Here is a 27,624-nt window from a genome sequence, read left to right as displayed (position 1 = left end):
ATTAGTTATAAACCCTGACTAGAGCATAGCTTTTATACTTAGTGGTTTAGCACTGTAGTTTATTTATGTAGCTGGTAATACTGTTTAAAAATCCTAGTAGTTGCAGTTGCTGTGAGAAATAAGTGATTTAAAGAATTTGATAGCTGGTGCTCCAATTAATGCATTTGTATTGCACAGCTGCAAGGGTGATCAGAATTCTGAGCATTTCTTTAAAGTACTTGCTCCACATAATATTTCATTAAGAGACTTCAGAGCAGTATTTAAGATAATGGTAATTGGATGAGTGCATCAGCTTGAAAGCCAGCTGCTTACCAGTCCAACCTTAAATGGCTGGGTTTTTTACATACTGAATTAGAAAACTGAGGGAAAAGAGAGGAATGGAATTTTGGGATAAATAAACATAATTGTTCACTTTTTGTAGCCCATCAAAACACGGAAGACCGCAGGTCAAGTTTCCATTAAAAATGAGAGCAGCCAAACTCAACAATCCGTTCTCAAGTCGGAACAGCCAGCGTCAGGCAAGATATGCTTCTCGGAGTCAGCAAAACACACCTAAGCAAACTGAATCTCCATCTAAAGTTACCCGAAGGGGTTTAAGAAAGGTAAAATCAGCCCCTCCATCAGTGACAAAGCCTTCTTTAAGACTTAATAGCCGGACCACTCGTCAGAGCCAAAGTTCATTACAAGCGGATGTATTCGTGGAATTACTTGGTCCTCGAAGAAGACGAAGAGGAAGAAAGAATGCTGATAACACACTGGAAAACAGCCCTTCCAATTCTCTTGGCTTTAGAATCGTTGATACCGCAGACTCAAACGAACGGCTTAGGAAGTATCCAGTTTCTGCTTCAAAGCTTTCTCTTCCTGTTACTGAACCCAAGAGAAGAGGCAGGAAACGACAATCTACAGGTTAGAGAAACGTGTTTGTCCAGAACAAAAACCATGTTCTGTTCCTTGCTAAAATATTTGTGTGGTAGAGCAAGGGGACTTGAAGTGGTGGTTGAAGGCATTTTTACCACTTCCAAGACGACAGTTCCCTTCTTTTGCAGTGACAGAAGCAAACCTTAACAAAAATTTCAGTCATTTAAAGAACAAATACTTAATTTGCCAAGGAGATTTATCATATCCATATTTGAAATTTCATATTTGTGTACACTATGGAGCAATTGCTAATAAGTGGATAGAAAATGTAAAAGTGATATTTATGCCTTAACCCATGCAAATGACTTATAGCTTTTATGGTTTTGTTTTATTAAAGAGTTAAACAGTGAAGAACACAGATGTAGGCAAGGTAGTGAAATTGGCAATACACATGTACAACAAGAAACTGCTACCAGAAGAAAAATGTCATCTATCTGGTATAGGGCTAACAGTGTCCTTGCTTGTTAAGCTAATACCAAGTATTTGATGATAGGGAAATACTTGGAAAGCTACAATAACCTTTTATAAACAAAAAGGACCCAGTGTGAGACTGTCAAAGAGCTTGCACTCCAGTGTGGCAGCCTTGTATTCCACACGACTTCTGTCCTTCACCATTGGGAGTTTCTGGGCTTATCCTCTAACTACCCTGCTGACTACTCTTGAAAGCAGATAAAACCACTCTCAATAGAGGTTTTGTGGAAGTAAAAGTTATGAGCAGGCAGCTTATTCTGGTTTTCTCTAATAGGGCTTTTCTTTAAGTGTTTAACAAAATGTTTTAAAATTGAAATCAGTGAAAAAATCCTTTCCAAAATTAATGCGATGAAGGAGAATGGATGAGGAACCCAGCGAAGTCCTGGTGCTTAGTATCTTGTACGGCAAGAGAGATGTTTAGTGGTTAGTAACAAGGCTGTAGTATAGTTAATACCTGCAGCCAAACTACATGAGTTGTGCCCTCAAGCTACAGTTTTAGTACCCAAGAGTAATGGTGGTTTGCCTTTTTTTAATTATTTTTTTAAAATTTTATTTTACTTGTCAGGTTTTTGTTTTATCTGGTGGGGTTGGGTTTGTTTGTTTTTTTTTTCCCAGAATCATCTCCTCAAACCTCATTGAACAGGAGAAGTTCAGGACGTCAAGGGGGAGTCCATGAACTCTCAGCTTTTGAACAACTCGTAGTGGAACTGGTACGACATGATGACAGCTGGCCTTTCATGAAACTGGTTTCCAAAATCCAGGTAACTGATAGAACCGTAGAGGGAATGATAATGGTTGAGAATCCTGTTTGCTGCCAGTGAAACTTGGGATTTTATAGCATTGCCCAAACAGGGGGATACAGCTAAGCAATGGGATTCAGGAGAACTCTTGCATTTCAGCTCAAATATTTGGTGCCAGAAATAACTTTTCCAATTGGCATGTTATTGGGAATATTGTAAATATGTTTGCCATCAAGCATTTAAAAATGTGAAATGCTGTGATTGGGGGGGGGGGGGGGGACACCAACACACACACACACACCCCACACACACACACACACCAAAAAAAAGAAACCCTACCAAAAAAAACAAAAAAAACAAAAAAAAAACAACCAGAGCACAGGACTGCTAAAGGTAAGCTTATGGTTATTAATTAATTAGTTTAATTAATCTTCAGTTTATGCAAAGGTATCTTGAGAACAGACCTGCAATAAAATAACAAGGTAGGAGCAACTTCACGCTGATGTTAACTATAATGCAGTAAAAAGATGATTTGATAGCTTAGTTCTTAATTTAATTTCCCTCTTGTTTAGATTTTAAAATACTTGATGGTAAAGTAGGTACCCAAAGTAAGCACTGCTTTAGAGGCTTGTATTACAATAAAAGTTCCCAAAGTACGTCTGCTCTTCTGCAGGCTGCACTGGCTTGTCACTTGTAAGGCGCTGCTGGAACTGTCCTAGCCTAACAAAGTGCCTGTCCTCTCCAAGCCCTCTGGAGCAACTCTGCACAGACATTCTTGCAGGATCTAGAGCTCGGTGTTTAAGTGCTCTATTAAAATTGACAGTGATAGCTGTTAAATGAAGACTTGAAACTCTGAATTCAGAGTCACAGATAGCTGGAAGGATTAATGTATCTGGACAAAAAGAGTGATGTACAAATATGAATGAAAGATGTAAGCGCAGAGGAGGAGGAGAGGAATTTTGAATGAAACGGAGGCTAGAATCTGCCTACTAGAGTACGGGAATTACACTGGAAAGTGCAAGAATCTGGTGAATGCAAGGAAGCTTCTTAAGGAGGGATGGAGAATTCAACTTAATTTTGATCCTGAAAAGAAACTGCTAGAATTCAGTGCATTCGGGTTTGCCTGAATCAGTCACTAAGGGGTGGTCTCTGTATAGTTTGGAAAGAAAAATCCATACCTGAGTGACTGAAATGTTCTTCATCATGGTAGAAATTTTGGTTTAAACTTTTTGCTGCCTTTAAGACAATGTAAAGAATACATTGAATGATCAGTGCACATAAGCTAGAAAGAAAATCACCTTTCTTTTTAGTACTTATGTAAACAGCACTCCTAAATGGACAGGAATGAAAAATGTGTCAGTCTAATTCTATTTCTCTACTAATGCTTTCTCTAGGTTCATTTGCAGGTTGCACTTGATATAGTAAAGTTACAGGCCATAACCAAGAACTTGGTTTTAAAACATACCCACATGCACCATCATGTATCTTTTCTTGTAAAAAAAGGTCAAATTTGGATCAGATATCTTTTTCTTTTGCCCCCCCCCGCCCCACTTTGTGAGTGAGACAGAATGACCCTAAGCTTGGTGCCTACCTGGAATTCAAAATCTGTGATCAAAATGATCAGTGCCCTTGAGGGTTAAGCAATCCTTTTCCTCCCCTCACTTTTATCACATGAACACTGTTCTGAGTGGCTGTTTATCTCTGGTACTTGCATGCTGTGTCCTACTTGCTACAGAAATGTTCACTACCTTCTCTTCAACACAACTAAATGGAATCTCAGGATTTCATTTCTCTTGCAGGACTGCAAGATGGTGAATGGTAGTGGAGTAAAAATGGCCATTCCTCATTATTAAGGAGCTTTTAATATTGTAGTATGTTACAGGAAAATGAAAAGTTTTAAATTCTTGGACATAATGTTTGCGCTTGACAGATGGGAATAGCTGGAACGCCATAATGCTTATCTGCTCATGCAATTTTCTTACAGTTGTTCACATGGTATTTAGGATTAGATTTATTCATTGAATTGCTGGCTAATGTTTGTTGTGGTCTGCTACTTTAATGATATAAACCATGGAAAAGCAATACCTGAAAACTAATATTCAGTTCAGGAAATGGAGGTGGTTGCTTGGGACTGCTCTGTTTATTTAAAAACAAAACCAAAATGCTTTCTGCTAATGCATGATTTGCTTAATTTTTTTACAGAGGTAGAACTTTAAGCTTCCACTTGTTTATCTATGAAACTTTTTTTTTTAAAGGTACCAGACTACTATGATATCATCAAAAAACCTATTGCCTTAAATATTATCCGTGAAAAAGTGAATAAATGTGAATATAAGTTAGCATGTAAGTATTATTTATTGAAAGAGGTAATGGACCCTGTTCTCTCTCTTTAAAATAAATTCTTGTCCTAAAATAGAGCTGTGTCAGAGGATTAGAAAGCTGAAATTGTGCTTGGTTTGGGGTTTGGTGGTGTTTCTTGTGGATTTTTTTTGGTTGGTTTGTTTGTTTTCTTTTGTTTTTTTTAAAAAAGCATTTACTAATATTTTTTAAATAAGATTTGTTGAACATAGTTCTTGTATTTTGGTAGTAAATGATGTACAGATAGATAAGAAATGAGCAGCTGAGAAACTGCTGGTAACTTCTCAAGCCTTTGATGTCAGTGAGTGACACTGATGAAATATTTAGAAAAGGTACTGTTGTTACTGCTTGAGACTTATTTCCTTTATTGATAATCAGAGCAATTTAAGAATGTTTACATGGTACTTCCCTAATATAATGATAGAAACTTGACACATATGTAAAGACACTTTTGTGTTGCAACTCGCTGTAGGATCACTGTACTAATTCAGTGGTCATACTGCTTTATCATACTGCTCTCTGATGACTTGAGACATGTTAAATTAATTTATTTACTTTTTATTTACTAGCGGAATTCATTGAAGACATTGAGCTGATGTTTTCGAACTGCTTTGAATACAACCCTCGTAACACAAGTGAAGCAAAAGCTGGAACTAGACTTCAAGCTTTCTTCCACATTCAGGCTCAAAAGCTTGGACTTCCAATTACATCTGGTAATGTGGACCACGCCGCTCCCGCGGCAAAGAAGTCACGAATCTAACCTCTGCCTTCCAAAGGATTTTTGAGGGAATCTGTTATGTTCATTAAAATGAAATGTTAAATCACGCAGTCGTCATACCTGTATAAAGCAATAACAACTGTTTAACCACCTTGAAGTGTGGCCTGCACTATATTCTCAATGTAATATTAAGCACTCAGGAGAACGTAGGAAAGATTACCTTTGCTACAGTTTTATTCAGTGTCTAATAATTTTGATAGATGTACTGGATACAGTACTGGTTTACAGAGGTTTTGTACATTTTTAATACATTCATGTGTCCAAATATCTTCCAGAAGTACATTGTTTTTTCCTGCACCAAATGACCTTGTTTCATCCTCTAGATTTTGTAGGAGCTGTGGTATTGAGGGCTTTATCAACTCAGATAAAATCTTCTGCTGTAGCACAGTTGAAGAAACTGTGTGTATGTTTAAAACTTGTTTGAGCATATCTTCTCAACACTACACATGAATGAGTACAATTGCATATCTTTTAAGTACTGTACCAGTGCTGGCTGGAGGTATTCAGTCTGAGTTTATTAAGTAGATATTTATTTAGCATTCAAAGTAATTTGTGAATTTGTTTTGTATTTATAAAATTTGTACTTGGGGATTAAAAACAACAAAAAAGAGTTCCATAACTTTTTAAATTTTTTTTCCAGTCTGGTGGGGTTTTTTTTTGTTTGTTTATTCCCCTCTAACTTGATGATCAATCAATAAATACCTTCCCCTGTCCCTGGCAGTTCTTCTAGCAATGAGTAAATTTACAGGACTGTACTATAAGTTTCTACGTACAACTTTGGAAGTGTACAAATAAAATGACACATTTTTCGAAGTATTTTGAGCTTCTGGCATTTCCTTTTGAGTTATACTGCTACACCATCTTCCCCACTAATTTACTGGGACAAGTTGCTGGAGAGAACACAGCAGAACTTGGTTTCAATGCGAGTACCTCAACCAGCATTTTTGGCAGCTGCAGCCAGTGTGATACCTGTTCTCTGAGTGATGCAAATGTTCATCAGTATGTAAGGAGTAACGTAAGAAGCATGTGTATAAATTGTGCGATTCTTTAACTAGGATCTTTATTCTAACAGCGTAAAACCTCATAGCTTTGTTTAGCTGACCAGCAGCTTCTTTAAACTATCCTTCTATCCTTGGTAGTTTTACTTTCAGTATTTATTACTTTAAATTTATTAAACTCAGTTTGAGTCAATAGCTGTAAACCCCTTTTAAAACCAGTTTTGCCCACCTGGAGGTATGCTGTACTCTGAGAAAACAGTGTGGAGCAGAAGTTTGGGGGTAGAAGTGAAGAGGGTAGGAAAAACTGAAATGTGAGTTGCTGCTGCAGCAACTTTTCTCTGTGTTTGTGCTAGCTTATGTTGTAGCATTAAGACCTGTATATGCTACAGGCCTCAACAATTACTTGCTCTCTAGTTGTGGGTTTTCTTTGCTGCTGTAGTGCTTACCTTGCCCTAGAGGTGGCAAGAATGGGCATTCCCTTGAGCCTAGGGAATGGATGGCAATGGACAGGAGACTGATCAGTTTGAAGTGTTAGTTTTTTGGGGGTGTGTTTTGTTTTGTTTTGTTTTTTTAAAGTCTAAGAATGAGAACAGTGGGGGATATTGTTTAGCTATGTCTGTTAATACTTCAGTGCTTCTGTGCAAGCTTTTCCTTGTTCAGAGCTGACATCTCTCTCCTGTCAAGATCAAAGATGCATTTCTTGTTCCCACCACAAAGAATGCTAAATACCATAAGGAATGTCAGCAGCAGAAGGCTTCCTTGCAGGGTGTAGGTTGTACTTGATATCCCTGCATCTGTCTAGCCCCAAGAGGATGTGAACATCCTGACTAGCAGGTTGCACAAACAGTTGTACCAAGTTCTTGTTCACATGAATAGTCCCCATTGACTTAAATGTGAATACGTGGGGGGGGCACAGTGAGCTGAACAAGTCCATCTGTGGCAGATGCAATTTAAATTGTTACTGTCCCCAGCCTACTCCCAGCTGTTCATTCCTATTGCTCTTTCTCCAAGGTTATTTCCTTCAATAGCTTCCCCTCAGCAACACAACTATAATTTTGAGTTTGGGTAGAGCAGGCGGGAACAGTTTAACCCAAATCTCTGCTTGTGATGGTGGTGTTCGTATGCTTGTGCTACGAGTTATCCATTTGTCATTAAGTTTGCAAGCCTAAGGCCTCAGTTAAATATGCTGAAGGTGAAATACAGAAACGTGCCCACTTCTCCTTTGAGCAGCTGTGCTTAATGTATTCATGTATGCTGCATGTGCAGTGCCGATGTGGCTGTCCTTGGCTTTCGTGGTGCTCACAGAGCATGAACCAAGCCCTCTATTCCTGGCAGTAGACTGCCTGAGTTGGTACTTTGATTGTAGCTTTTTCAAACCTCAGCGATGCTTTTTCTGAGTTACGTCAAGATGTCTTTTCATGGCTGTTTATTTCCCCCATGAATACCCCTTTGGAAAAAAGGGAATTGCTTCATATTTCCCTCCTTGTCTTAGGATCTGAGATATTCGTGTTCCTTGTCCACCTTTCCCCCAAAACAAATCTGTGTCTTACCGTGATCAGCTGTCCCATGTGCTGTTACCACCAGGGTAAGGGATGTGCAATATCTGCAGGGGGCTCCAAGCCAAAGTTTCACAAAGGTGCAGAAATGGATAAGGTCAACGGCTTCATCTCGGATTCAGAGGCCCTGACTAATCAGGCTGTACCAGACTGTTCAGGAAAACAGGCAGCAGGCTTCCTCGAGCTCCAAGTCCAGCATCTGTCCTCCAAGCAGCATTTTGACGGGATCCAACAGTGAAAGTCTTTCCCTTCTTGGTAGCTCCAGTATATCTTAGCTGCCCTGGCAGGTATCCAGACACTGCTATACCAGCTGTTTTTCCTGCAGTGCAAATTCTGCCCCTTTCATTCAGGTCAGGGCTAGGAACTACCGAGTAACCACCCCAGGCAATTTCTCCCGATGCTTTTTGTACAGAAGTCTTTTGTAACTGTGGGACCAGTTCTTTTGGAGGAATTGGGCTCCAACCCAAAGGACTCTCTCTTCCAGGAAATCTCAGCGTTTCCTCAAAGACAACTTGCTCAGCTCCTGGCCACCACAGACTGTCAAAGATTCAGAAGACAAATCCCTACAATGGCTGCTGTTACTGGAAGCTCCCCTTCCTATCCAAGCAGGACAAGGTCAGAAGGAGAAGGTCTGTTCAAATGCTGGATGTAGCCTTGTGTGGTGGTTGCAGTCAAGCTGATACTGGCTGTTCACGCTGAGGTGACAGCTAGTGGCACCGATGTAGCAAAGCTGTTGTGCCAGGTCCCTTCACCTGTATTAGGAGGCAGGTGATCCCCTTGACTGGCATATCCAGTGTCAGATTCACCGGCTGGAAGTTTAACTTCTGGAAACCTTTAACTATGCTGGAAAGCTTGAGCTGCTTTGGTCTGGCAGACGGCGTGACAAATGCGGGACAGCACTCTTCATTGTGAAGGGTTTGGGCTGGTGGCGCTTGCGTGCAGGGTGAAGTTTTAAGTATCATAGGAGAGAGCACATAAATGTTAGTATTAATAGTAAAGGAAGAAGATGTTAGCATACTCTTAGTAAATACAGGCATTAGAAACCAGCAAAAAGCAGCCGAAAACCAGCCTGAACTTGCAGGTATAATTATAGGGAGGCAGAAATTGCTGGACCCTGAACAGCCCAACCTGATGCAGTGACTGGCTGCCATCTGCCCCCCCAGCCAGCTATCTCTGAAACTATCATTCTCCAGAAGTGCAGATTCTGCGATGGACGTGGGCATGGAGCAGATCCCTGGGGACGCCAGACCACACCAGCGTCCTGCCCAACATCATGTTGCTGCTGGAGTGGTAATCTAGTACTTTAGGATTTAGGAGATTACTTGTGTGCTTTATGATTTTTGAATTATTGATGTAACCACTGAATTAACCCTTACCCTGCAACAACCCTGTACCTTCTATCTGTTTGTATTCCAATAAATAATATCTAACACTGATCACGTTGCCTCTAGTGTGGATCATTATCATAACTGATTGCAACAATTCCAGCTAACACTTCCTGAGGCTACCAAGCACTATTTCTACTCTGCAAGAGCCTTCTCACTCTAAAAAAAATTGCCAGCATCCAGATGACTGCAGGAAATGTGCGGCATTCGGCTCGGTTGCTGTAACTCCAGATCTCTCCCCTGCACTGCTAAACTGCCACCTTGATCTTCACGATGGTGACTTCTTGGTCTGGTTCTGCAGAGGCACTCCTTGTGCTTTACCCAGCTTGTTGTGAGAGGGTATTCTGTCTGAGATTTCTCAGCCTGCTGCCATCGGACCAACTGATGTCATCTTCCTCCCACCCTTCATCAGCAACCTATTTCCCTTAATTTGGTGCTTCCTTAAACAGTGCTCTATTAAAACTTTGCCTTTAAGTGCCCGGTTGTATATATGTCAGTATCGGGCCTGTATACAACCCCTCTTGGAGAATCTCCAGTTACCACTGATAAGAAAGTTTCCCATTTTGGGGCACTCAGGTTTGAAGATGTTTGGATTAAGTAAAATGCAAAAGGTAAAATGACTGTGCTGCAAAACACAAACATTAAAAACTGGTAAGTAAAGCCATCACCTTGTTTCCCATCTGTTTCCTAACTGGGATGCTGAAGTAGCACCATCCCTAAAACATGTCTGTGTATTAGTGGATGTATGTGTATATACTTGTGCAAAGTTTTGTATTTTTAACTGCTGTAAGCCACCGACTATTAAAATAAAGGTTAGCATTCATGAACGTTGTACTTTTATGTCCTGAAAAGGTACATCTCCAGTACCTGGGAAGGTGCTGGTAAAACTGTGATTTACTCGGAGCAGGAGTGGTGCTGGGAGCAAAGCCCAGCTTCCTCCTGCCTGCCCCGCTCCCAGCAGCATCCACCGCTCTGAGCTTCAGCGACAATGTGCGGCTGGGTCTGCGTTTAAACTTGGTTTTACTTTTTAAGTAATCAAACAAATCTGTTCTGCTGTTAGTGAAACACTCCACCCTCAGCCATGCACCCACAGATGCATTCTGGCAAACAGATACTTTTCCAAACCAATGCTTTTTAATATTTGCAGTGCACTAAAATGCTTGAACATCAATAGGAACTACACCTGAAATGGTTTCAGTGGCAGAAGGCCACAGGCTGCATATGTTTTCCAAAAAGTGCACTGAGGCTGGCTTTGGGTTTGTTTCTCTACCTTAATATATCAATTTCCTGGGTTTGTAGTGCTTCTTTTCTGGAAAATTGCTGAAACTAATTTTAAATTCATTTTTTTCAGGTGCAACTCCATCTTTAAAATTTTTTAGGTGTGAAAGAAGAAGGAAAAAAACCTTTTTTCTGGGCCTCCGAACACGGGAGCATATCAGCCGTTGCCTTGCGAGAGGCTCTGGGTACGGCCGGAGGCTGGCCGGGGCGGGAGGTGCTCGGCCCCATGTGAGAGTCCTTCACCCTTTGCCAGAAGGGGGGAAGGCAGCAAGCGCCGGCCTGCGCCCTCCGCGCTGCTCGCAGAGTATATCCAGCTGTTCAGGTCACTCGCTTTTGATGATAGAAATGTTTGATTGGGCCAAGTTTCCTACAAGGATGTTACATGACAGCATACTCTCCAAAGCGCTGGCCGCTGCCCACAGAAGATCAGCTTTCACTTATTCTTCTCTAGTCGTTCACCTTTCCTTTCTTAGATTTGTTTCAGAGAACCACAAAAGAAAGGGTCTTTATTCTAGTGACGGAGTGCCACTGCGCTAGCATCGTGTCGCAGCCCAGAGTTATTCTGGCGCTGTGTACAGCCTGATTTAACAGTGCCACGTGGAGGAACTGAAAACGGCACGCTTGCACTATAACGTCCCTTGTAACAAGGCTGTCTCGTAGAGGATACTCCTGCTCTGCTAGGGTAACACACAGTCCAAGCTGAGTTTTGTCGATTTGCTATTCTTAGTTTACCGATTTATTTAGGCTTGATATAGCTATTTCCTAGATTAACAGTCCTATAAGAACTTATATAATAATCTACGTTATTTTTCTTCTCCAAGCGCCTTACAGATGAAATTAGTTTGGAGAGTGAACGACTTTGAAGAGACGGGTTGCGCTGCGGCTTGGCTGCTGTGAATCATGCGTTTGAAATGGCAGAAACGTGAGCCAGGATGCTGAAACATTTGCGTTTTGGATGGCAGTTCTGCATTCGATTCTGGGCAGCGTGGGGATTTGCCTGCGGGATCAGGGCTTCATAGCTGCCTGTCGCGAGCATTCCTGGGCAGATCCCACCACCGGAGTCACATGCTGGGCTCTGCAGCCCTGGCACCACTCGAGCGCGCTGCCGTCACCGCAGGACGCTTTCGCGCTGACCAACAGGTCCCGCAGTCCAGCAACGGTTATAAATATTCCTGTGCCCCAGTCATCCTAAAGCCCGTCCTCAACCACCAGCAAGTGATCTCAACTCATGTATTTAGCATGTTAGGCTTAGCTAATGTTCTATTTTTAGATTGCTATCTGAAAAAGAAAAACTTAGCGGTTTTAAAAGGCAAGATCAACTTTTTAAGAAGATACTTTGTGAGGGGGCTCCACAATGCTTGAGTAGGTTTAGTCTGTGCATCTTTTGTTTCCATAGTTGTCCATCTTTGCTTCTAAGAGGTTTCTTAGAACCAGTCCTTGGGTTCAACCTTCATCAAACAGAATTTCCTTCCATTCAGGTGCAATGCTACAAACTGAGTCCTAGGTCTGTCTGGAGCGATTTTAATAGTATTAAAACTTCAGAACCAAAAGCGTCTGTCCTCCTTTTTGTCTGGCCTTTGCGACTCCCAATCTAAACAGGCCATGTGAATTAATCTCCTCTGTCTTGGCACTTTTGTGATGGCTTCCTCCATCTCCTGGACAGGATTTGATCCTCTCCTGGTGACTATTTTCTGTATTGCAAAGACATCTCCTTAAATCAGACCTACAATGTCATTGAAGTGCTGATCATGATTAGAAACAGTCCATTTTCCAAGGACCTTATTCCAACGCGATGACATAACCCCGGTAGGAGGGGAAGCACGGAGCGATGAAGGTTAGTAGCGGAATCAGGCCAAGGCTGCAAGACTTGGGATCAGTGCCCGAAATCTGTGTGCAATCTGTGTACAGTGCTGCTTTGCACTTGTCGAGCCACAGGGAAACGGATTCCTTGCCCCACCAGGAACCCCGGCTGTCTCAGGGGGCCCACTTTTGGGGGGCTCTTCTGTAAAGAAGAGCGTAACAAAGTTGAATCATTATATTCCTTACGTGCCAGCCAGCCCCAGCGTCTTGAAGGTCTGCATGCACCTATCCAGAAGGGAAAGAGCTTTCTGAAATTATTGCCACCTTTTCCTGGAGATGCATCAGTTTAAATTGTGTCATCTGCTGAGATGTCTGACTGCATCCTAACTTTTGGCAGTCATCCTCCTTCGAACCAGGCTGAAGCCGTTCGAGGAATTACCCCTTCCAGCTGTCCTGCTCCTCCGCTGAGAGGAGTCACTGCTCTGTGGCCGAACAAGTTTTCAGAAACCTAAAAAAGATGAAACCACTGTTAGGAAAGCTGTAGATGTGGACTTTATTTTGGTGACACTACTGTTGTCCTTACTCCTTCTTTGTGTAAGTTTTATTATATTTATGTACTAAATTCTACATACTGCGAGCAAGCTAAGAACCAACTGTTGAGCCACAGCACAGAGTAAGAAAACAGACCGCATTTTTATCTCCATTCTGATTTTAAAAAGAAACAATTCTGTTTCTGTGCTGCGGCAAGTCTATTGAAATCCTAGTGTAAGAGGCAGCAGAGTTTGACTTCCTAAGCTTGGAGGGAGAAACTTGGAGACTGCCAGCATAAGGACTATCACTCAATTTCTAAGACATGGGAGAAAGAGCAAAAATTGCCGAGTGGTGCTGAGGCCCATGCATAGCAAAAGGACATTGCAGCAGTAAGAGACATGGCTCGAGCGAGGCGTACGGCAGTGCTGAACACCCACTGTAGTAACAGACAACTTTCTTCTGGTGGCAAAGGCAGGGAATTTTTGCCATAAACTTGAAGAGGTTAGCGAGGGGTGAAATTGCTATTGAAGAAGCACCTCCTGGGACCATCGCGTTGATTAACATCCCCGCTAACCTTAGGCATCCCAGTTTTATAGCTCCACTAGAAATTCCTGACAGAAACCAGCAAAACTATTAATGGCATCTCCGCTGTGTTACTCGTATGCGTGTCCTTGAATAGTGCCGGGAGGGAGTATGAGGCTGTTGGATTCGTCTGCAGCTGTGAGTGGATGCCGTGGGCTGAGGGAAAGGCGCTTAAATAGGAGCTTCCAGGCGTGACTTCCCCTGCGTTACCCTCCTCTGTGCAGCAGCTCCTCTGCTGCAGACACAGACAGCAAGAATAATGTATTTCAAACTAAAAGCGGTGTACTTCAGCTGAAAACAAGCTGGCAGTACCAGAAAATGTTTTGGTTTGTCTTCACACCGGTTTCGCAGCCGGCATGCTTTTAGCGTGAGAGATTTTCACTTTTAGGGGACTCTGCCATTAGCTCATTTTATAGAAAAAAGTAACATATATGAAACAGGAACACAAAGGGAATGGATTATCCAGAAGAGGTTTTTCCAGCTGATCGATACGTCTAGCAAATTACGCCATTGCTTTTTGGCTGCTTGAAGAACATTTCTGGACTTTCATTTTATTATAATAATTACATAATAAAATCTGTATCTTGTTTAGTGTTACAGCCTATTCTTCCAAAGCACTCTGGCAGCTCTTCCCCTAATCCACTTACCCAGCGTATAGGTCAGCTATATACGCGTGGTTTTCTACAGGTCACTTTGGCTCCCTTCTTGCCGTTTCACTGTAATAAGCATTATTCTGTGATGCACAGCAGCTACCATGCTCCCAGAAAACGCTGCTGCTTTTTACATTTCCTCTCTTTCGACAGGATTTACCATATTGCATCCACGTCTGCTATATAGCCAGGGTTCTGCTTCACTGTACGTACAGACACGTGCGTCTCTCTGACACATCGGTAGTTGGAGATAACAGCCAACATCAAACTCCTCGAACCTAGTGTTGTCAGAGGATGCTTATCAAGAAGGAAAGTCTGACTTTGCTGTTTGCTTGAAACAGAGGCTTCACGAAAATAATTGTTCTGCCTGACCTACATTTCCTTCCCTAAGAGGAGGGGTGGTCTGGGGTTTAAAGCAGGGACAGGGATCCAAGCCTCCCTGCCCTGCGCCTCGGCTTGCCACAGCCTTCCTGGGTGACCCCGGGCAACCCATCGAACAGGATAGACAAAACTCATCAGGCAGGGATACTTCATTAATAAGTCTAATAAAGAGCTTTGAGACCTTGGAATAAAAATGCTACAAGTGAAAAAAAAAAACCTGTCTTTACCATGGAAGTGAAAGTTGTCTGGGGAAAAAAAGAAGTGAATAAATCGAGTAATTGATATAGTCAGTGGCTGAGCTTATGAATCCTTCCTTACCTGAGGTTATGCTGTAAATTTATCTCAGCTGTGAACAAGAGGCAGTGAGAAGAGAGACTTGGGAAGCAACTGCTCCTGGGGAAAATGCATTTTGGAAGGCATACAGGAATTTATGAAGGCCAGCAGGGTAAATAGTAGTTACTTTTTCTAGTGCTATAGATGTGCAAACCTTTGTGAATGTTGCATATGTGCTAATTACTTAAAAGTCATTTTTATCTTCCGGTTTCATTAATAAGGCTGACCGAATTTTCCCTGTATTTCAGACTTTAGGGGAATTTTTTGGTTCCGTTTAGCCATTTTTCTGCCCTTAGTTTCCACATCTCTCTCATAGGAGGAATTTTCACTTCCTTTTTTGTTACGTTTAAATACCATCCCTGGCATGATGTCACTACCAGACGTAACATTTTAATTCATCTCCCTTTCACTGTCCGCTGGCCAACGGCAGGCCCGCGGCCGCCCGGCGTTACGACTCACCGGCAGGTCCCCCCCAGCGCGGCGCCGGGAGAGGGGGGAGCAGTCCGCCCTGCCCGGCCCCGCACGGCAGCTGCCTGCCGCTCCGCCGGCACCCGCGCCGGGCCGGGCCGGGCCGGGGCTGCCGCTGCTCCCGCCCGCCGCCAGCCGGCCTGCGGGGAGCCCGGCCCGGGCAGGCGGACGGCTGAAGGGCTTTCCAGGGGGAAAACCCGCAACGAAACAAACAAACCCGGGGCTCTTCTTCGGCCACACCGCCGCACGGTCAGCAAAGCGGCTCCGCTCGGCCGGGACAGGGGCTGCTCGAGCCCCCCGGAGTCTCCCGGCACTCACGCCGGCGCCGCAGCTCGAGGCAGCCTCCCCCTCCGCTCAGAGCCGGCTCTCCTCGCTGCAGCGACAGGGTGGCAGGGGAGGGCTCCCGCAGCCCCGGGCGGCGGCTGGGGAAGGCGGCTGGCCGGCGGGCAGCACCCCGGGGCCGCGCTGGGGCTGCCGAGCGCGGCGGCAGCCCGGACCGTGACTCAGCCGGAGGCGCGTCCTGGCAGGGGCGGCCGCGGGGGTGACGCAAGGGGCCCGGCTCGCTGCCGGCCCGGCGGCGGGCAGAGGCCGCAGGCACGGCACGGCCCGGCGCCTCGCCCGTCCGCGCCCCCGCCCGAGCCACCAGGGAGCTGACAGAGCTCGGAGCCCCGGCGGGATTTTGGGACCGCAGCGGGGGACGAGGCCGCTTAAACCGGCAGAAGCGACCCTGCCAAGGAAGGCGGAGCTGGAGCTTCCCGCAGGGGGAAATCCAGCCTCCGGGCCCGGCGGCCGGCTTGCCGGCGACCCGCGCTCCGCAACAGCCGCGCACCCCGGCCCTCGCTGCGCCCTGGCCCTCGCTGCCCCCCGGCCTTCGCTGCCCCCCGGCCTTCGCTGCCCCCCGGCCCTCGCTGCGGGCTCTCGGGCATAGCGCACACGGCAGACACCGCAGGTCTTGCTAACCCGCAGCCAAATCGTGCTAGGAGCCACCACGTACAGCCAGATATACTCACCGTATAATTGTTTAAAAGAAACGTATCCGCAGTGTAAGTGAAAGACATAAAAGCTCGGTGTTTGCCTTTCACTGGGGTTTTCTCTAATACTCTCTTACATTACAAGCAGTTAGACTTTATCCGGCATTCTTTGCACTCCCACTGAAAATCCAGAATTGTTGGAGGGAAACTGGACGTTTTCCAGAGGTACGCAAGAGAGCAAAGGGGGAAAGGAAGTGCCCTGAGCAACAGATCTCATCAAATGCAGTTTCCTATGGATTTCTCTCTCTTGGCTGATCAATATTTTTAACTGAGCAGTATCAAGACTTTCTGTTATTTCCGGGTACACCTACGCAAGTGCCTCTGCCTTCCCTTTGCAGTCTTCTTCCTGAAGGTAATCCAGCTACACCGTAAGAGATCTGATGTCTCCTAGCAGAAACCAACAAGTTCCTGAGTTGAACTGGAGTCATACAGCCCCACTTTCTTCTATCTCAAATGAATTTATTTTATGAAACTTAATTACTTAATTAAGGATCTTAATTACTTTTGTGACCTCTATCCTTCTGCCAGATTCAACTCAAATGAGCTAACAAGTTAAAAAGTCACTGGGACAAGGACTAGCCCAGGTGAGAGAGGGGATGCCCGAGGAGGGCAAGCAGAGGCCTTGCTTCCGCGGGAAATGAGGCTGAAATGGTAACGTTGAGTTTAGTGATGTTGACAGAGAAGCGAAGGGGATGTACAGGATACAAAAAGAAAGGACTATGATTTCAGAGAGCTTCAATGCATAAGGCAACTTAGTCCACTATAATCACTTCGCACTAATGAGCATCCAGGAGTTGAATCCAAACAAACAGTGCCTTCTGCTTCACAGTGAGTCATTTCTTCCATCCACCGAGGGTGAGGGGAGGCTTGGAGGGCTTCCTCAGAGGCATGTGCTCCGCATAGGGTATCATTCACAAAGCTTTTAGCGCTGCTGCTGCTGGGCTCTCTGAATCATAGGGCTATTTCGGTGGTGCCTGGTGGGATGCAGGTCTTGTGGCACAAGGGTAGTGAAACTCGATGCTTCCTGAGTGCAGTGAGATGCCAAGGTGGGGAACCAGCTTTGTCTGAGTGTGCTCCAGCAATAAGATTTGCTTGGTCATTATTGCTCTTGGCTGGATACCGGCCATTTCTGTGGCCTCCAAGGTCTCTATCACAAGTTCTTTCTCTGATCGCCGCAGTCACCAGGAGTCCACCGTTCATTTTCTTGAAAATGAGAAGGCCCTTTCTGTTTACCTGTGACCTGTTTTTCACCCCTGAGAAATGCTCTCCGATTCTGGTAAACTCATTTCTTTCTCAGAGATTTCTATAAAGTCATAAAAATACTCCTTCTTCAGCCCTTGCTTCTTCTGTACTCTGACAAGTGCCAGGTGCCGGTCAGTGATGTGCAGCAGCAGCCCTGGGTGCCTCAGGTATGCACCTTGCAAGGTGAAGAGAATAACAAGCATTTCTGTTTCATTATTCAGTTTCCATGGTAGTAAAGATGGGGGGTGAGTCATGCACAGTTTTGGAGTTGTCATCCCTGGAGCATCTACGTGGCCGAGCAACTCTGGAGCTGGTAAATCTTTCCTGGAGCATCTACCTGGACGTGCAACTCTGGAGCTGGTAAATCTTTCTCCATCTTTTGTTTTATGAGCCTGGGATGTGCAGTGCAGAGGCCCTGCGTGGGTGGCTGAGGGTGCACTGCAAGGGCACGAGATTAGGGCACTCGCACACAGCAGTTTCATGGTATTGTACAAGCATTAGAAGAAGCCTGCTGAGCCCACGGCAGTGACTGTGGTCACTGGCACTGGAGGATGTACTGCACACATGCATGGCTACATCTGCTTACACAGGCAAAGGAACCCCCATGCTGCTATTTGCCACAGTGGCTTCCCAACATTGTGTATGGCTGCAAGGACGCAGACCTCCATTTGGGACACTGAGAAGGGCATGTGTCACACACAGCATGCCATGACATGCTGCAGTGTCATACATTAAACCATCCTGATGATGAGGATCTGAAACCGCTTAAGTCCACCCCAGTCCATGAAGCTGCGCAAGGAGCAGCAGGTGCCCAGAAATGGGGCTCTCAAGACATTCCCGTGGACTTACTTTGGTTTAAGGCAACCATAAAAACGTGTCTTGAGAGTTAGCCGGGTTAGGATTTGTGCTATTAATTCCCATAACAATTTTCACCTATCCTAACTCGTTACTTGTTTGATCAAAAAGCAGCACATCTTGTATTTGAAAAGTGAACTGGGTAATGGCTGACTCTTTAAATGCAAATATGCAGTAAAGGTGCTCCTTCCTGGGTCCCATGTTGCTGGCACTGAACAGGCAGTAAGAGTAAATGAGTGGCCATCAGCTGGAAAAACTTGAGTCCAATAGAGTTGCCGTTCTCAGCTCAGTGGCGGTGGGGAGTCCTGAATGTGTGGCTGTGAGGAGCTGAGGGGTAATATAGGTCCAGGTTAGTGATTTCTGGGCTGATGGGCCAAATTTTGAGTATTGACGAATGCAATTCAGTCTTGAATTCTTGCATACAGAGAGGGCAGGATGTAACTCAAAAAGGAGATTGGAACATACTGGCTCATCTGGTCAACATCATGGTCTATAGTAATGGAGGAAGGGGAAAAAATCCCACATCCCTCACGCAATGCAGTAGGAATGTATATATATATGTATGTGCATACATACATGCACGGTGACAAACGCTGGTTTGCTGGTTTCCCCAAGGTACTATTAGCAATTCAGGTGTTTTAGGGAGAGACAGCTGACCGGCCACAACGCAGGCTGGGTGCTCACACGCCTGGCTGTTTGAGATCCTGCATGTTTAGGATCTCTTGGTTTTCAGACACGAGTTCAGGGAGCAGAGCGCCGCACAGTACTGACAATCCTCTTGTCCGTTTGGACGGGCTAGAGATAAAATGTTCCGTGTTTGGTGTCCTGTGCCTGAAGCCCTGTCCAGCTCAGTATGGACGAGTGAAACACCCTCAGGAGGGTTATCCTTCTGTGTATTCCTGTACATCATCTTCCCATCTTTTAATGCTGCTCTTCCGGCCTTAGGTGTTGTGTCCTGCCCCATCGTCTGAGCAGCTCTTTCAAAAACACAGAAGGTGCTGTCTCAGTGCCAGGCCCCCCGGGCCTTTCCCTGCAGAGGCCGAGGGCAGCCGTAGCAGCAGCGCAGCTGGGGGGCGGCAGGGGGGACAAGGAGTGGTGGCACACAGCAACGAGAAAATGCCCCTATGCCGGTTTGTCAGGTGTGCGCAGACAGACGGCGCTTGGCCACGAAGCGTGACCAGGGGGGCGATGCCAAAATCGTGACTTTAGAGCAGCAGAAAGCACCTTGGCAAAGGGAGCAACACTGGGCAGGAGGGGCAGGGCAGGGCAGGGAGCAGCCGCTCTCCGGGCAGTCGTGGCTGGCTCCAGAAGGAGCCGTGCCGCCACCGTGCCCCGACCTGACGCGACTACCTCCTGCTTGTGATCCGCGCCCGGCTGCGGGACTGCATCGCCCCTCAACAGCCAGCGGCCCGCCGGGGTAGGCCTGAGCCCGGCCAAGGGGGGGACGCCGCGGGCTGCGAGGCCGAGGCGGCCGCCCGGGCGCTGCCAGCCGCACCCGCGGGCACCGGCGGCGCCTCACCGCGCCGCGCGGGCGGCCGGGCCCCGCCGGCGGGCAGCGGGAGGGCGGCCGGGCCCGGCCGCCTGCAGGCCCAGCCCGGCGCGGCCCGGCCCTGCCCTGCCCCGCGGGGGGCGGCCCGGCGCGGCGCGGCCCGGCCCGGCCCGGCGGCACGTGGTGGCGGCGCGGCCCATGTGACCGGCCCTCCCCGGCCGCCGCGGCTCATCCCCCGCCCGGCCTGAGTCCCCGCCCGCCTCGCCCCCAGCGCAGCGCAGCGCAGCGCTCTCCTGCGTGCAGCAGCCCCGCACCGCAGGCAGCCGCCGCCGCCCCGGGACCCGGCGCCATGGTAAGGGCGGCGCGGCGCGGCCGAGCGCGGAGGGCGGCGGGGGAGGCCCGCGGCGGCGGGGACGGGGGCAGCGCGGCCCGGCGGGGCCGGGCTGGGCTGAGCTGAGCTGAGCAGGCCCGGCGCGGCCCGGCCCGCGGCCTCTGGCGGCCATTTTAGTCTAATTTTAGCCGGGTGCGGGGGGAAGGGGCGGTGGGAGCGGCCGCGGGGCAGGAGCGGGCGGCGGGGCGGGCCGCGGCGGCCGCGGCGGGGCCGGGGGCCGGCGGCCGGCGGGTGGGGCCGGCCGGGCGGCGCGGCGCAGCGCTCCCTGCGGCATCGCCCGGGCGTGCGAGCGCCCGGCTGTGCGTGTGAGGGGTGGGGGGCCGGCGGGCGCGGGGAGAGGGGCTCCCGGCGGGGCCCCCGGGGGAGCCGCTGCTGCGGCCCGGCCGGGCCCGAGGGGTGTCCCCGGCCGGCGGAGGAGTGAGGCGGCCGGGAGCGATCGTCTGGAGGCGCCGGTGCCGCCGGGGCCGGAGCGAGGGTGGCCGAGAGCAGGGCTGGGGGACGCGGGGCGGCCGGACGCCCGTTCCCCGGGGGCGGACGCCGTCCCCGCGAACAAAGCAGGAAAGGGGGCAGGCGGGCTCCCTCGGGGACAAAGCCGGCGGCTCCCAGCGAGCCGTGCACCTGCCTTCCCCGAAGAGCCTGCTCCGGCAGCGCCCGCCTCTTCAGATGCAATTGTTGGAGCGAGAGCAAGGGCGCTGCGGATGGGCTTAGCTCGCTCGCTCGCGGTGGGGTTTGCTAGATTATTTTCTTTTTGTGTGAGCTCCCCGTGTGCCCTGTCAGTGTTTTGTTTTCTTGCTGTTTTAGGCTCGGGTTTTGAACGACTTGCGAGCCTCATGGGGAGCTGTAGACGTTGTAACTGGTATTTTTGTGTGAAGGAAGAGCAGTCAAATAATACTCGTGCAGCAGCATGAAGTAGAATTCAGGAGTTTTTAAAGCGCGGTGTTGAAGCTGACACAATGCAGAAAACATTTCTGCTGCTTGTAGAGCCTTACATCACCCAACAAAATGAGAGTCATGACAGTACTGGATGTGAGCTGCTGCTGTAGCATTTGTTCCGCTAAAAAAACGCCCAAAACCAAACAAAACACCCACCCTCCATCCCAACCCAAAACTGCAAACTCCTCTCCCGTGTTCGTTTCTGGCCCCCCCGCTCTCCTCCTCCCCCTGAATAAGCCAAATGCATGGTAAGGTAATGGAAAACTGCGTGAGTAGTACAGTTGTGTACCTAGTTGTATAAAACTGCTATCCAGAATCACAGCTGAAGATGCTGAGATCTGCAACGAGAGAGTACAGAATTTACACCTCCCTTATCTCTTCTGCTGCAATCCTGCAAAGATTACTAAATTCATAGTGTGTTCAGGTTGAGTATAGGATTTTTATTCTTACAGGGGCAGGCAGACTTCTTTATCTAGCACTGAGGGCTGTCATCTTTTCTAGTTAGTGTTAATTTTTGCTGCTTAAATTATTCCTTTGATCTCATTTTACAGGCTTCTGGAGTAACAGTGAATGATGAAGTCATAAAGGTTTTTAATGACATGAAAGTAAGGAAATCTTCAACCCCAGAAGAGATTAAAAAAAGAAAGAAAGCCGTTCTCTTCTGCCTAAGTGATGACAAAAAACAAATAATTGTAGAGGAGTCAAAGCAGATATTGGTTGGTGACATTGGAGATACTGTGGAGGACCCCTATACAGCCTTTGTGAAGTTGCTACCTTTGAATGATTGCCGATACGCTTTGTATGATGCCACATATGAGACAAAGGAATCTAAGAAAGAAGACCTGGTATTTATATTCTGGTGTGTAAAAGCAAAGCTTGCTGTTACAACTGAATATTCTGGAGTTAACACTGGATGACTGAATAACCGTTTTGTTGTGGTTTTCTTCTTTCCTTTAAAGGGCTCCCGAAAGTGCACCTTTAAAAAGCAAGATGATCTACGCAAGCTCTAAAGATGCCATTAAAAAGAAATTTACAGGTACAGACCTAAAAATGTTCCGCTCATTAATTATAATGCCGTTCAGATGTTGAGGTTCTCACAAGTACGCTGTTGCCTGTCTGTCTTTCAGGTATTAAACATGAGTGGCAAGTAAATGGTTTGGATGATATTAAGGACCGTTCAACACTTGGAGAGAAATTGGGAGGCAACGTGGTAGTTTCACTTGAAGGAAAACCCTTATAAAAAGACAGACAAGTGCCGTCTGGATCTAAGGAGCTTCCATTTCTGCAGCTCGTTCAATTGGAATAGTATTAGTCTCCCCGTCCCCTTCCCTCCTCAAAAAATAAGTCCCTTGCCTAATGCCCCTGAAGGAGATGTCATTGTTAAGCAGTCTACCAGTGATTGCCATTAGACTGTTTAATCCTGGTAGTTTTATGTAGGATCCAAGGAATGCTTTCACGTCATACTCTTAGCCAAAACTGACGTTGCAGGCATTCCTTGCAACATGTACAATGAATGTGATAGTTAATGTGAATAGTCTAGCAGACAGCAAAGGGTAAGCTAATTGAATGCCTTGAAAGTATTGTCCACTGGTCGGATGGTAGACTCTATACAGTATTACCTACAGTTGCACTTGATTGCAGTTCCATGAGGCTCTTGTGCATTCATACACCTCACCTGCCTTGACAAGCCTATTTTTGTGACATGGCAGCACACAACACTATGCATTTAAAGCACTTTTTTGTAATACGTTTGACCCGCCCCCCCCCCCCAAAGGAATGCCAATTAAGTTGCTGTAACTGTGTCATCAGATTATTGTAGTACCTCAGTTTCATTCCTGTTACATGCATATCTTTATAAATGAAGTAGCTGTTATGATGCCTTTTGTTTTCCATTGAATGTACACTACTGAACAGGCGTAGAAGTTATCTGTTTACCATGTGAGTCTTGAAACACTAAAGTTTTGTAAAACATCAGTCATGGTGGCAATTTCTGTATTAAAAAGAGCCTTAAATGGAACATTGTTTTTTGAGATCAAAAACTGGCCACGTTGCAATAAAACTTGTGGCTTATTACAGAATGTTGCCTTGTTTTCATTGGAAAATATAGTTTTTAAGTATGTTTAATTTAAGCATATTTCAAATAACTTAACTTCTGTGGAAAGTATTGTAAAGATAAGCAATCGTTAATCTCATCTTAAATAATGCAGATTTTTCATTCCTAATCATGATTTAGGCACTGCTTTACAATACTTTGTGGCTCTGTTCTGATCATTCGATTAAAGGACCTGATCCTAGTTTACCATTAAAGAAGCTACCACTGCTAGAGACCATTAGTTCCATGAAACACTTGTGTCACAAACGTAAAAATACGAAGTAATTAACCATGCAGTGTGTTCCGTACCTGAATGTTCTTAAAGTTCTACATGTCAGAGTAAAACCTTGCACAAAATCTTACAGCTTTTTCCGTAAGATGATGTGTAATGACAGATGATATGCAAATATGAATCCGTTAAATAATTTTTGTTTCTTGAGTGTTGCAGTTAAGACGGACTTGGTACAAGAAATAGCCTAAATGAACTGTTCTACTTGTTAGCTTCTATGTAAATAGAACTGGAAAGTGTTTGCCACTACCGAGGCTTGCATCGGGGACATGTTTTGGCTGGGAGCCAAATAATGCTCTCCTTATAGAGAATTTGATCTGCTCTGTGTGAGCAATCCTCCGTTAGCCAGAGCTATTTATGGCAAACACATGCTTTTGTATCTTGTCATCGTTATCCACAAATGGCAAAACTGGACATGATTCTCCTGGTATGCATAAAGGAGCACTGTTAGGCAGCCACTCGCAGCTGAACTGTACACGCTGCTAGAAGGAATGCTCTTTATCATTACCTTCTTTTAAAAAGTTGGTAGAGTAGAACTGTGGAGCTTTTAAATACGGGCCCTTTATGTTCAGTCCGTAGCCCTTTTTCAACAAGGAAGCAGATAATAATCACAATCTTTTTTTTTTTTTTTTTAATAGTTTAAATAACCTAGTGGTACTGTGTTTAGGCTCTCTTGTCCTGTAGAACTTTAAGACTTTGTTTCAGGCTTCTGGCTATCCCTATGACTTGCACACCTCATTGTGTTAGCTGTTCTATGTAGACTAAACTTTACTAGAATTTAACTAAAAAGGCATGATGACCACTGACTTACTAAGTGTATTAATGAGTCTTGGTTTTGTTCTACAAAACTCTCCTTTCAGGTACCTTTTAAGGTTGAGAAGTAACTGATGGTATGCATGTTGTCTAGATAAAAAAAAAAAAATCTTTTTATTCCTCAAAATAGTCTCTTTATTTCCGATTATTCATGTTGTGTGCAAAGCCCAGTTTAATGTAAAGATCTACTTTGTGCTTTATGTTTGACTTGAGTTCAGTACAGTATAATGAAATGATCTTTTAACTGATTTTCACAAGGTATAAATTGTTTCTTTAGAAAAAGCCAAAACTGAAAATGGTAAATTTTAATAAACCATTTGAATTTCATTTTAGACAGTAAACTTTTTTAAGCAGTACTGTGTTTAACTTTATTGTTTGTCTCTGCTGCAAACAGTCTGGAAAGATGTCTGTGGCTAAGTTGAATATTAAAGGTTACTTTTTTTTTTTTTTTTAAATTAGCTTAGGTGTATATTCACTCAGTCCAAGTAGATATAAAATTGAAGCACAAACTGTATTTATGTAAGATTCCTACCAAAACAAGTTTTGGATCCAAAAGGATCAGCCTGCCTTCAGTTTGTTCTTGAAATGACTGACTGACTGATGCGAGGTCCAATTCAGATGGCTTGCTTTTAAAAAAAAAAAAAACCAAACCAATAAAGTGCTACAGAACTGTTACTGTTTGAATTGTAAAACAAATGAGAGACAGCTGGCATCTGTTCCAAAATGGTTTGTCAGCTGTTGTTTTCTGTCATTATGCAAAATGGTGAGGGCCTCATTGTGATCGAGAAGTGGAGGCAAATCCTCTCAAGTTGACTATCGTCTGTGTATCTCCGTGACTTTTGGGTATCTTGGCTTCAGTTATTTTATTGATAAAGAAATGTTAAATAAAATTTTCATGAGAGTAGCTTGTGCAGAAATGGCATTTTTCTTCTAAAAAAAGACTTCAAAACCAGCAGTTGTTTTGTTTGATTTGGTGAATTCTGGAAGAGGTATAGACATACGGGTTTGATTTCTCTGAAAAGGGAAATCGGTCCAAGACTAGTGCGAGTAGGTGAGGTTTATGCTTGTGGCGATTTTAGAAATGCAAAGCTTAAATTTATAGGGACTTGAGTGTAAGAATCACTCCTAGTCAGACCATGAAATGGATTTTGAGTACGTTCAGTTGAAACCCCAAGTGTTTCTCTAAGTGGAAGAGTCGTCTTCTGCTGTACCATTCCCTCAGAACGAGTGATGGAATACAGCAATTGCCACAATTTGATAATAAGCTTTACTCTCTTATGCCAATTCCAGTATAAACCAAATTCTCATGTCTGCCTATTTTTTATAAACTTCTGTAAGTTCCCCTTAGTTTGTGGTGGCGAGTTAATGATTGTAGAGTGAAAACACGGCACTAATGATGGATGAAAGATCATCAATGTAGCACCTGTCTATAAGTATTGAATTTCTTTGAAATATTTCTGATTTTGAAAACCTGGTATAAATAAAATTAATTTAAATGTCTTCGGATGTTGAGTATGTTTGTGTGCTAGGCAGCACCTACGCTAATCGCTTTGCTGTGGTCTGTGGATTGGGAGCAGCCCAGACACTGTGAAAGGAGAGATCGTGGAGTAAATGGGTGGAGTATGTGCATTTTTGTAACAGGTTTCACCTACAGCCCATTCAGTTCAATACCCAGCTGTAGCAAAAGCCAGCACCGGTGGCTCTGGAGATAGGTATAAAGAAATTTTTAGTGGGTTGGTGCTGGATAACCTTTTTCTTGTGTTGGGTCCCAGCTCGTATGTTCAGAAAATTAGGTGTCTTTTTTAAAAAGGTAGCAAAAAGTATGTTTACACTGACAAGTCATTTTTAATACTCGGAAGAAAGTGAGCTGATGCAGTGTGAAAAAGGTGACTCCATGAAGAATGATCAAAAGATTATCCTTTTGGTATCAGTGGTCTCTCTCCTGTTAATGTAAAATGTCTTGGATCTAGGAATAGCTTAACTGGAAGAGAGTTACTTTTGTAAACAAAGCTGTCAAGAAACAGCTTCATTGGATTCTGTGGAGAAGACAGGCTTTTATGCTGTCGATTAACAATCTATGTTAATCAGTAGATTAATGTCTAGTGTTTACCTAACATAAACTTTCTTTGTGGCTGTGGGGTACATATATGAGAATATGCATTAAAAATGAGTGAAAGGTCTCTTTATGAAATTAAGTATCTTTATACAAATTACTGCTGAGTTAAAAAATGTTCTGCTCTTACTATATTCATATCCAGTGCTTGATACCCTGTTGAATTCGGGCATTTCTCTGCCTCACCCCCCATGATGTACAATAGCCCCCATACATCTTACCATTCCTTGCATTGCTTATCGCTGCCACTACTAATAATATCTGAAAAAAATACAAAAGTGAAAAAATGAAGCCCTTCATAGGAAATTCAACCTGGTAACATAATTTATGTTGTTTATTTGATGATATGATAGAATTTTCTTTTTATATTGTAAGGTTTACGGCAAAAATGTGTGCTATTTGGAGGCACTGAAAGTAATTTTGATATTGTCCTTTTAATATCTCATTGTAGGTTAATATTTCTGTTGTCAGCTTTACTTTGTAGTTACTTAGAAAACTAATGATTGGAAAAGAAACTTGAAGGTGCTGCTGATTATTTTAAAAAGTTTCTACATGTCAATTCAGATGATAGAAAAATATACCAACTTCAATTTCCCACCGTTAGCTTAATTTTTATTCTTGTGTGAACAGGCTTAGGAATGTGTCTGTAGCTGTAATCATGCCTTCTCCTCTTCCACCTCTTTATTTTTAAAAACAGCTGTGTCACTGCAAATCCCTACCATCTGCCCACCATCTTCTGTAAAGCTTTACAGACAATCTCCACTTGTACCTTTTAGTATCTATTTTTCCCCTCTCTTGTTTGTGATTGTAGGGATTTGATTTAGAAAAACTAAATGGTGTAATATTATGCTCCTCAAAAGCTTTTCTATTATGCAGAAAGTTAAAAGCATCAGTTACTCTCTGGTGAGCACAGCTGCAGGGTATACATTGGCTTGAAAAAAGATGGGATTTTGAGAACTGGTTTAGAGAGCCTTATTTGTGTCTGCTTCCTCTTAGTGGCAGCACTGCTTTCATCTGTGACCTTCTATTAAGGCTACTGCGAGAGCTAAGCTTTTCTTCCATTTTAGCTGTTTCAACAGAAAATTGAATGTGCATGTAGCAAACAAGGTGCAGAGAAGCAGAGGAAGGCTTAGAAGAAGCAGTTTTTCA

At 45.0% G+C, this 27,624-nt stretch overlaps 2 protein-coding genes and 1 long non-coding RNA gene across 4 annotated transcripts in view; 2 read left to right on the top strand and 1 right to left on the bottom strand.

Moving 5' to 3' along the window:
* The window catches only part of BAZ1A (bromodomain adjacent to zinc finger domain 1A), a 66,994-nt gene extending 60,913 nt beyond the window's left edge, over window positions 1–6,081 (top strand). For both annotated transcript variants that reach the window (XM_075503144.1, XM_075503142.1), the window contains 4 exons: window positions 422–906; window positions 2,005–2,150; window positions 4,385–4,472; window positions 5,057–6,081. In XM_075503144.1, the coding sequence (XP_075359259.1) occupies window positions 422–906; window positions 2,005–2,150; window positions 4,385–4,472; window positions 5,057–5,247 (910 nt within the window). In that variant the 3' untranslated portion in view covers window positions 5,248–6,081. The remainder of the gene's footprint in view (window positions 1–421; window positions 907–2,004; window positions 2,151–4,384; window positions 4,473–5,056) is intronic.
* LOC142410491 (uncharacterized) lies at window positions 4,636–15,190 on the bottom strand. The gene is made up of 2 exons (XR_012775932.1): window positions 14,745–15,190; window positions 4,636–12,790 (listed from the first exon to the last, which is right to left on the bottom strand). It is a non-coding gene; the product is annotated as an uncharacterized LOC142410491 (long non-coding RNA).
* Window positions 15,191–20,037: 4,847 nt separating this feature from the next.
* CFL2 (cofilin 2) lies at window positions 20,038–25,862 on the top strand. Its single transcript, XM_075503131.1, has 4 exons — window positions 20,038–20,196; window positions 21,720–22,027; window positions 22,128–22,204; window positions 22,296–25,862. The coding sequence occupies exons 1-4, from the start codon at window positions 20,194–20,196 to the stop codon at window positions 22,406–22,408; spliced, it is 501 nt and encodes a 166-aa protein (XP_075359246.1). The 5' UTR covers window positions 20,038–20,193; the 3' UTR covers window positions 22,409–25,862.
* Window positions 25,863–27,624: the final 1,762 nt, after the last annotated feature.

Source organism: Mycteria americana, chromosome 5 (assembly GCF_035582795.1).
Source record: "Mycteria americana isolate JAX WOST 10 ecotype Jacksonville Zoo and Gardens chromosome 5, USCA_MyAme_1.0, whole genome shotgun sequence".
Taxonomy (NCBI): Eukaryota; Metazoa; Chordata; class Aves; order Ciconiiformes; family Ciconiidae; genus Mycteria; species Mycteria americana.
The sequence above is the reverse complement of the archived record's forward strand: the minus strand, read 5'-3'. Positions and strand labels throughout refer to the sequence as shown.